General features: G+C 39.9%; 1 protein-coding gene across 1 annotated transcript; it reads right to left on the bottom strand.

The window, feature by feature from the left end:
* Positions 1 to 1,149: 1,149 nt before the first annotated feature.
* On the bottom strand, positions 1,150 to 5,493 carry LOC136525971 (uncharacterized). The gene is made up of 6 exons (XM_066518780.1): positions 5,157 to 5,493; positions 4,952 to 5,067; positions 3,480 to 3,545; positions 2,802 to 2,899; positions 2,125 to 2,264; positions 1,150 to 1,489 (listed from the first exon to the last, which is right to left on the bottom strand). Coding segments are annotated over exons 1-5 (618 nt in total). The 3' UTR covers positions 1,150 to 1,489; positions 2,125 to 2,263.
* Between the last annotated feature and the right edge of the window lie 5,458 nt (positions 5,494 to 10,951).

Genomic DNA, 10,951 nt, shown 5'->3' with positions numbered 1-10,951 from the left:
CGACTGGCGAATCACTCTTTCTTTTGTTTCCTTGATGGGTATTCAGGTTATCATCAGATTCCGATCCATCTAGATGAACAAAGCAAAACCACCTTTACATGTCCATATGGAACCTATGCTTACCATAGAATGTCTTTTGGATTATGTAATGCTCCAGCTTCTTTTCAAAGATGCATGATGTCTATATTTTCTGATATGATTGAAGAAATCATGGAAGTTTTTATAGATGACTTTTCTGTTTCTGTAAATTTTTTTGATAATTGTCTTGAAAATTTAGACAAGGTTTTACAAAGATGTGGAAAAGCACTTATTCCTTAATTGTGAAAAATGTCATTTCATAGGTTAGAGAAGGAATAGTGCTTGGACACTTGATGTCCGAAAGAGGGATAGAGGTAGATAGAGCTAAAATTGAAGTAATTGAACAGTTACCTCCTTCCATAAATATCAGAGGGATCCGCAATTTCCTTGGTCATGCTAGTTTTTATTACCGCTTTATAAAAGATTTTTCACATATTGTTAGACCACTTATAAATCTTTTGTCTAAGGATGTTCCCTTTGAATTTGATGATGCATGTTTGAAATCTTTTAACATTCTTAAGAAAGCACTCACCTCTGCACCAATCATTCAACCTCCTGATTGGTCGCTACCTTTTGAAATTATGTGTGATGCTAGTGATTAAGCTGTGGGGGCAAGTTTTGGGACAAACAAAAGATAAATAGCATCATGCAATTGCTTATGCTAGCAAAACTTTAATAGGACCACTAACACCACAACACCAAGATTAACGATGGACGGTTTGACGCTAAAAGCGGCTATAGCGACAGACAATCTAACGCTAAAAAGTTATAGCGACAGACTTCTACAGATGCTGTAAGTCCTGACGCTAAAAATCTTTAGCGTCAGACAATACTTTTAGCGTTAGACAGTCCGTTGCCCTGAATTTTTTTAGCAACAGATAGCCTGTTGCCACTCTTTAGCGACAGATAATCTGTTACCACACATTCACTGTCAGATCATCCAACACTCCATACATTTACAGCGACAGACCGTTCAACAGAACAATTTAATATAGAAAAAAAATAAATACAATTTTTAACACATCAGAACGATATTCAATGCTCATATAGTGTCCACATGTCACATGAAGATACACAAACATATATCACATGCAACTCAATACATATAACATCCAATTTGTCTTGTACATCACATCCATCAAAGTCAAGCACCAAATAAATTTGTCTTGTACACCAAATGTTTGTGTACATCATATCCAGCAAAGTCAACCACCAAAAGAATTACATGAATGTACTCCTCAGGAAACAATACTAGTACTTTGTGTTTCACATCCTAAGGTTTGTGCACACAATCATTTCTAGGAACTCAAAAGCCAAAAGGAATGACATGCCAAAAGTAGAGTACATCCATCAGATTATGAGGAGAATCATTTTCCAGAAACTCAGGCCAAAGGCTAGTGCCCAGCACTTCCTGAAAAATAACTATGTAATTAGGCAAGTGGAGAAAATATGTAAAGCTGTTGTACAGATCAGTCAAAGTGTAGACAAGCCATTTTCCAGAAACTGAAGCGAAATTATAGATTTTTTTCTCCTACTATAGTTAAATACTACAGCAGCTTCCTAAGCTGGCACATTTTCTAGACCATGTAAAAAAAGCTTCCTAAGCTGGGACAGAGGCCCTATCTCTTCCAAACTGCACCAGCCCCTGCCCCCATTCTTGTCCAAATGTACTCAGAACCCAACAAGTGTTCTTAGATTTTTTAACTGACCAAACCCCTTGGGTATTAAAACATTGTCATGGGAACCATACATGCTAAGAGTTCTTAGATGCAGAAGCTGTGTAATGCAGCTAGGAAGATGGTCTAGCTGTGGACATCTGTCAACCAAAATGTGCTGCAAGAACTTCGTCCTATGAATGTCTCTAGGTAGCCTAGATATATTTGTATGCTCTAAGTGGAGGTATCTCAGGTGCCTCAGCTGACATATAGAGTCAACCAATCTATCACAATCAGTACCCCTTATAAAAAGCACTCTTAGGGTAGACAATCTCCCAAATGAGTCACTAGGCCGAACATTAATTCTTTTATTTATAATTAATGTTCTTACTGATTTGTGCTTCTGTAGAATATCCCATTCTAGTGCTGACTTGGTTGATCCCATAGACAAGTGGCGTACATGGCTGATGTTAATACCACCATCATCTTGCTGGTCCTGGACCACCAATGATTCTTCTTTAGACATAAACTCTGCAAAAGATCGCACCACCAATGATTCAATTTAACTAAACAGCTTCTGTAGGCCTCATTTGCACCACCAAGTGGAGAAGTTATGTAAAACTGAAGTACAATATGAGTTATCATCTAAAGCACTAGGCCTCATTTGCGCCTAAGTGCGACAAATGCCTCTAACCAATTTAACTTTCAGTCAAATTTAAATTTCAGCAGTAAATTATCCCATCAACTAAGAGAAACATGCCTCTGGTTTGTGCCTAATAGTAATCAAAACTCTAGTCCATTGCTGGTTCTTAGCTGTCCTATGTTCTGAAATCATCACTTCTATAGTAGTACAGGCATACAACAGTGAGTTAAATCATTACTTGAGGATGGAACAGAATGTTAGTAATTGTCTTCCAAATATATTTCTATATGCTGAATTTAGTTACTAGGTTTTACAATTTAGTCACTAGGTTTTTACAATTTGTCACTAGTGCTGTCGAGGAAAAAACACTTGTACTGACTTCAAAAGTATCAAAGAAACAACATATTATCGTTCTAGTCACATACCATGCTTTCCTTATTTCCTGATATATTGCTAAACATTGCTGGACCTCCTGTAGTGATCCATAATTGCTGCGTGCTGCCAGGAGAGTTTTGTACGTCACCTGAAAATGAACTACTATGTCAAATGCAATTTACATCGATGGAATTTTTGCAGGTTGATGTAGAGTAAACCATTGACTATGCCATGTTTCATATCATAATGTCTAACATCAACAAGCAGCATAGGATATTCAACTAATCAACCCAAATAACTTGACACCAATAAATTATGCATGCATTCGAAGCATTTAGCAGTCAGCAACAGGCACAAGCTACTCTGGATGAAATTAACAACACATTAGTACGATATAAAGCCTAAGCTTTCATACGAACCTTAAATGATGCCAGGTGCCAAATAGCTCATGGGCCAAACAATAAATGTTACATCAGGAAGCATCAAATCTTTTAGTTAAGGAAAAGCAAAGCATCAATGCTTTGTACCTAAATTTTAGATAAAACTCACCAAATTGGGCTTCAGTTGGTGTGTTTTCATTTCTTCAAACAAGTGCAGTGCTAACTACAAATCTTTGTTTTCAACACATGTCTGGAGGACATTGTAGAAAAGCTTACTGGCAGACCATAAGTCTATAAATAAAAAAAAGTGCCCATTAACCAAGTAAAAGGTGTTCTCCAGTGACCAACCTTAATAGCAACAGTATATGCAGAGACATTAAGTCTCATCCCAACTCGCTGCATTCTCCTTAGTGCCTATGTCAAAAAGAAAAGGATAGCAATAATTAATTTATTATTTATTAAGAAAAATCTAAAACCATAACAATCCACATTAAGAAATAAGGAAGTAAGTGTTATGTTTATCCAGATGAAAAAAATCAGATGGACATTGTCAACAGTGTAAGGGCAGTACTGAAAAATGGAAAGACATGCCACATAGATACTGTGATACTGAGAAAGTGAATTACCATGGAATGCAAATTAAGGATCATTTGCAGCCAGAACTCCACAGGCTAAGTGGATTCATAAAATAATTCAGTATCTATTCCGTCATCTATTTAATCTATTAGTTCTTTGATTCTTTGTCCACAAGAGGTACATCAAGTTTTATAAAATGGAATACTTCAACAGGATTGACCATACGTCTGTAGTTTAAATATGTTTTATATCAGTATTCAAAAATAGAATGTTTCATGCATTATTCTATCATTATGAACTGAAATCATAAACATCTACAGAAAAAAACATATATGCTAACAAAAACAACCAACAAAGATTGACCTACAAGCTACTTTAAATGTGAGGCCTTGACCAACTACTAAATAGTTGAAGTAGCACCAATAGATCCAGTGGTAATTGCAAAGGAATTCAAAAGATGCATCCTGTCAAGTAGATACTGATTTCTAAAAGTTCAGGATATCAACATTACAGAAAGACATGTCAACAAAGACAAACAACAATGATTTCAAACAGATCGGATTTAGCCAACTAGGTAACCTTAAATATACATGTCTACAATGCATGTGACTATTTACTAACTGATGACAAAACCTTGAACATATGAACGTGTGGTGAAAACAGGTAGCGGCTATGTTGGACAAGTTCCCTACAAGCTACAGAACATAAAAAAGAAATATCAATGTATCCCAAATCAGATGCCCGTTGAATAGCTAAAAGTAGGCCCTAAATGGAGCTAAGCTTAAACCAGGCAATCTGGTACCATGAATTGCAACAGTCAAAAGCCTAGGCATAAACAAATGCTACCAGGAACTAGTATTGCTTGGCCCCTGTTCCTAATGAGAAATTGTGAATATGCTGACTGAAAGAGCACAAGTAAACAGTATATACGGTAGTTAATATGCCCAACCTAGTAAGCCCTGTTACCCCCTTTTCCCTCCTCCCGAAAGCACCTTTTAGAACGCTGCCAAGTTGTACTCAGAACCAAGCTCTAAACAGTAAGAGTAGTAATATTCCGTGCTAAATAATCTAGACAAACAACAAGATGCTATCCAAAGACCAAAATTTCACCCCTAACGTCTTAAAAATTGAATCTTTACCAAGCCCAGCATAAAAATTGCAATCTTTAACTTTGATTCCTACAACATATACACCAAGATTATCCAATAATCGGCTGCAGGCAGGTTGCTGTCAGGTCACCGCACCTCTGAGCACTGCGAGAGCAGCTTCGCCCATGGCGCTGCGGGTTGCTGTTGCTCCGGCTCCTTCCTCCTCTTCGAACTCTCGGCTACGGTGGACGAAGGCTTATCCGCTCCTTGATCTGCACCAAAGCATCAAAACCCCATGAACTCGATTCCAAACCCGCCCCTACCAAACCCTAGGATCCCAAAACGCCCGAAAGCCGCCCACCTTTCTGTGCCGCCACCGTCGCGTCCTCGGCCAAGCCGGAGCTCCTCGCGGGTGCCGCTCCCGCCACGGAATCCTCCTCGGCCCTCCCGGGCGCGGACGCCGTCGGTGACCCCGGGGCCTTCGCCTGGTCAGGGGCAAGGTTCAGATTGGTTAGCCGACAGGTCAGATCGGGAGGCGGCGACGCAGGGGGGAGGGGGTTTCCTCTTCGGGGGGGGGGGGGGGGGGGGGGGGGGGGGGGGGGGGGGGGGGGGGGGGAGGTATGGACGAAGAGGACGGCGATGGGGGATGGGTGCTTCCCGGAGGCTGAGGTGGCGGAGCTCCGTCTAGTCTCCACCATGGCGTGTGCCGGAGGGGTGGGCGCTAGGGACGGGGGCGCGCACGGCCAGCCCTTGCCGGTGATGGCCTGGTAGGAGACTTCGCGAGCTCCACCGTGCGCCCCTCCTCGGTGTCGTCATGGAGCCCCAGCATGACGCCCCAAATGCGGAGGAGCACGAGGGGGAGAGGAGGTCACCGTCGGTGAGGGGAGGAGAGCTCGACGCCGTTGGTGAGGGCGAGGGGGAAGATCCGGCAAGATTTAGGGCTGGCCGGGCGGGCGCCATTTGGGAGAGGGAGAGGGCGGCGGCGCGCGGGCAGGTTGGGCGCTTCTGGATTTGGGCTTGGGTTTCTGTACTCATGGCCAGGCCAATATTTGCCCGCGAGACGAATGTAAACGGGCACGCGAGCTGAATATGCGTGCCAGGGTGGGGCCCATTTATTTTTGGCGACAGACAGATTGACAGTATACCTCATTTTAGTGTCGGACAGTTAAACGTAAAATATGAGTACCTATGGTGACAGACAACAAATCGCTAAATGAGGATTTAGCATCAGATTGTTTGTGAGTTATCTTTGGCGTCAGATTATCCATCGATAAAAAAAAGTTTTAGCGTCAGATGTCTGACGGTGATTTGGTGTTATGGTGTAGTGGACCTCAACTTAATTATGCAACAACTGAAAAAGGACTCCTGGCTATTGTTTTTGCTGTTGATAAGTTTAGATCTTACTTAGTAGAAGCTAAGGTGATTGTCTATACTTATCATGCTGCTTTAAAATACCTGCTCATTAAGAAAGATGCTAAGCCTCGATTGAGAAGATGGATTTTGTTACTCCAAGAACTTGACTTAGAAATAAAAGATAAAAAGGTAGTAGAAAATTATATTGCCGATCACTTGTCCAAAATGCAATTTGAGAATTCGCAGGAACTGCCCATCAATGATTCGCTGTGGGACGACATGCTCTTCAAGGTCACAAAATCTAACCCCTGGTACGCAAATATTGTTAACTTTATGGTTGCAGGTTATGTGCCACCTGGAGAAAACAAAAGGAAGCTCATCTACGAAAGTCATCTCCACATATGGGATGAACCGTACCTCTTTAGAATCTGCTCTGATGGCCTACTCAGAAGATGTGTACCGGTCGAAGAAGGCGTCAAGATCATCGAACGATGCCACTCATCACCATATGGAGGACATTATGGTGCATTCCGCACTCATTCAAAGATCTGGCAAAGTGGATTCTTTTGGCCAACCATGTTTGAAGACATGAAGGACTTCATCCGAAGGTGTGGAACATGTCAAAGGCATGGGAATATCAATTCAATAGATGCCATGCCACTCACCAACAACGCCCAGATCAAGCTTTTCGATGTTTGGGGTATTGATTACATGGGACCATTTCCAAAATCAAAGAACTATGAAAACATCTTGGTGACAGTTGATTATGTCTTCAAGTGGGTTGAAGTCATGCCATGCAGAGCAGCTGATGCTAAGAACTCTAAGAAGATGTTTGAAGAAACAATATTTCCAAGATTCAGAGTTCCAAGGTTGGTGATTAGTGATGGAGGAACTCACTTTACTGACAAGAATGTTCATTATTACTTGTCAAAGCATGGAATCCATCACAATGTCGCTACTCCGTACCACCCTCAAACAAGTGGCCAAGCAAAAACATCAAATAAACAAATCAAGAACATTCTACAAAAGACAGTCAATGAGATGGGAACTGCATGGAAAGATAGACTACCCGATGCACTATGGGCTTATCGAATGGCCTATAAAGCACCACTTGGAATGTTACCATATCAACTGGTCTATGGGAAGATCTGTCATCTACCTGTTGTGCTAAAATTCAAAGCTCACTAGGCCATCAATCGATGGAACATGGACTTTGAAGCCATAGGAATTAAGAGGAAGATGCAACTTGTGACAGAACCGCCCAATTTATACAAGATCAAGTACGGCTGTCCCCGCTAACACGTTGACACATGCATACTTTCACTTATATAAACTCGGTAGTCTGCCGAGTGTCACGAAGGACCTCGATAAATCAACATCACAACCAAGATCACGTGATTAAGCAAATACACATCACGTACACAGAGTTGCAGCGGAAATAGTATTACAAATAGGTTCACAAATAATAGTACAAGTTTGGGTTTCAAAACTAATTAAGGGAAAACACCATAGCTTTTGGTGATTTCGTTAATATAAGTTCCAAATACATTGCTAGAATAATTGACATCCTCTGATAAAAGCATATAGATGAGAAATAAATATAGAGTCACCAAGCCCACCGGTGGTTAGCCACCATCTTCGGCAGACCAAGAACTTCATCTGCAACATGGTGGGATAAACCCCGAGTACTCTAATGTACTCAGCTAGACTTACCCGTCATAAACCAGAAATAAAATGACTCCAAGGATCATGCAAGGCTTTATAAGTGGAGCTAGCTTGACACAATTTTGCATAAAAAGCCACTAATTCAGCTATACATTTTATAATTCGGTCATCAAGTTAATTATAGCTATTCATCTTTAGATTAGCAACTAACATGTGCCAAACATGTGGAATAGCCTTTAGTAGCATAACAATAGTAATCATAGCCGGTGTAATAATTCCATGTTTATCATAACCATCATATTCCATAATCCAATTACTACGATGTTGGGACTAGCTAAGTTTCTCACTGTCCGGGAGAGACAGCGATTCGAATCGATTTCAACCAGTTGGGAATTTATTCCAAACACAAACCCAGACATACCTATGCCAAGGTAGTCTTAGGTCACCTTTGGTACAACTCAGGTCCACATTTCGCGGGTTCATCTAGCACCGCACAATCAGGGACAACCAACTGCTAGAACGATCAGGACTACCCTGCCCTTGGGCTCACATCTGGCTCCCCTCACATCCTTACTACCGTCCAGAGTGCGCACTTTTACAGAACGGGGCCCATCCTGAGTTGAGCTACTCGGCTTCATGGTCGGAACGAGTTATCCGGCCAGCTAAGTGAGAGGCATGTGTTCAATCTTGTCAAAAACACCAACAATGGTATGGTTCTTAATTGACATAGATAGAATCACATGAGTCATCCTACACATAGACTCCGCCCAGCCTCCATTTACATTACCCCATGGTTCTTTTCCACGATAGAAAATATAGCCAACCATGCTTTGGTATCCACCTATATCTCACAAGTGACAAGAAATCACCCGACTTCTACCGGTCTAAGCATGGCTAAGCATATATTCGATCTTGGACCTACATAGAGTTAAAGATATATTGCTGGACAAGGAAATTATATGCATCAAGTGGTTCCAATCAACTCTTATAACCTAATGCATCAAACATAAAGGACTCAAGTAATATTTTGTAAAACATGGAAGACTTAGAATGCTCCGGGGCTGGCCTGGGATCCAACACTAGGTTAGTGTTTGTTAGACGACACTCGCTTGGTGAGTATCTCCCATCCTAGCACTTGTCCAGTCCTTCCATCTTCAGGATAGTCCTACCATACACCATCTTCGGGTTTGGCTCCAACATCACATCCTTCACGTGGTTCATCTAGCGTACCTATATGAGATGCAAGATGCAAGTGCATGAATATGAAGAATGGTAATATGAGATGCGTCACATAATAGCATTTAGGGCAACATAAGATCATGCAAGACATATGCACCTAGAGTTATTTAACTAAACATCACACAGCCTATTATAGAGGGATAGCAAGCATATTAGGCATGTCACACAAGTGAATTTAAGTTCAGATATGGCATCCATGCATTAATCAAGAACTAACCAACATGTTTAGTCAAAACAAGAGCAAGTTAAAGCAATCACCTAGCACATGTATAGAAATCTAGACAGCAGCACAACAGTCACTTGTTTTATCCATAACTAGAGATCTAGATATCCAAAGAAGGTGATCCTAGACTTTCTGGAAAGCTAATGAAATTTCCTACAACATTGATACTATTACCAAAAGCTTATTCCAAAGCTAACTAGGTCAAATATACCAATGTTTCAGATCTGCACAGAACTAGGATAGAAAAGTAGTAGTAATTTCAACAATGCATAACTGGAGTTATGGACATCAAACAAGCATGAACCTTAGCTTTATACAAATCTTATTAAATTATCCAAAACATGTTTATTATCATCACAAGGTGATTCCACAATTAACAAGGTCAATCAAGCATAATTGAGCACCTCTGTCCAGACTTGGACAGATTCTGCCATGCAACTTCATAAGCTTATAACTGGAGCTCTACAACACCAAAAGGGGTGATCTAGCATAATTTCGAAAGCTTAAAGAAATCACTATAAATCTTATATTATCACCAATACATGATTTCATACTTAACTAGGTCAAGCAATGAAATCCTTCAAATCTACACAGAGCATAGACCAAACATGATAGATCATTTGCCAAATTCATAACTCCTAAACTATCAGGCCTATGGTCTTGCAATTTGAACATAAGCAAGATTATGAAATTAGCTACAACTTTGGTATTCACTACAACCACAACAAACATCATTTCCACCACAAAAATAATTGCACAAGCAAAACTGCACATGCAGCCCAAACAGTAGTGGTACAGAAAACTGATAGGAACTTCAGAGAAGCATAACGGAAGTTCTAGACCTCCAACAAAAATGAACCATAATTTTTTAGAAAATCTTATGAAGTTACCTACAACTTTCTTATTATCATCATAAGATGATTCTGCAGTTAACAAGGTCAATTAATCCAATAAATGCATCTCTGTCCAAAACATGTAGAGAATCTAATATGCAAATTTAAACAGCTATAACTAGAGTTCCACATGTCCAATAAATGTGGTTCTATACTTTTTAGAAAGATTAGAAAATTCTAAACAACTATGTTATAAACATCTAGAGCTAATTATACAATTAAAAGGGCCCCGCAATACCAACAAGGAAACCTTGTCTGGGTTTGGGCAGAAACAGCCACAAAAATTTAAGCAACTATAACTAAAAATCTACTTAACCAAAAATTATGCTATTTAGCTTTTTGAAAAGCTTAAGAAAATTACTACAACTCATGTATTGTCATAAAGTCATGATTCATAACATAACTGAGACAATTAATACCAACATGCAGGCCTATTCAGAATAGGAGCAAAGTAACAAAGGGTATTTATTATTTTTATAGCTCTTAAACTATCAAGCCTAAACTCTTGAAATTTTTACCAAAGCATAAACATATAATCAGTAGCCTACCATAAAAATTCCCATTTATTTGAGCACAACAACTGTAGTTAGGAAAAAGATAAGACATAACTAGTATTAAAAACCTAACTGCATACATTGATTTTTACAGCAAAACTTTAAACTAAATCATGCAATGTTATAGATCTACTGCATATACAATTTCACAAGGATTCCAAAAAGTCCTCATTTTCTATTTTTGGATTTTTCTACAATTTACTATGATTTTCCAAAATTCAGCACAAAA

Source organism: Miscanthus floridulus, chromosome 19, assembly GCF_019320115.1.
Source record: "Miscanthus floridulus cultivar M001 chromosome 19, ASM1932011v1, whole genome shotgun sequence".
Classification (NCBI taxonomy): domain Eukaryota; kingdom Viridiplantae; phylum Streptophyta; class Magnoliopsida; order Poales; family Poaceae; genus Miscanthus; species Miscanthus floridulus.
The sequence above is the reverse complement of the archived record's forward strand: the minus strand, read 5'-3'. Positions and strand labels throughout refer to the sequence as shown.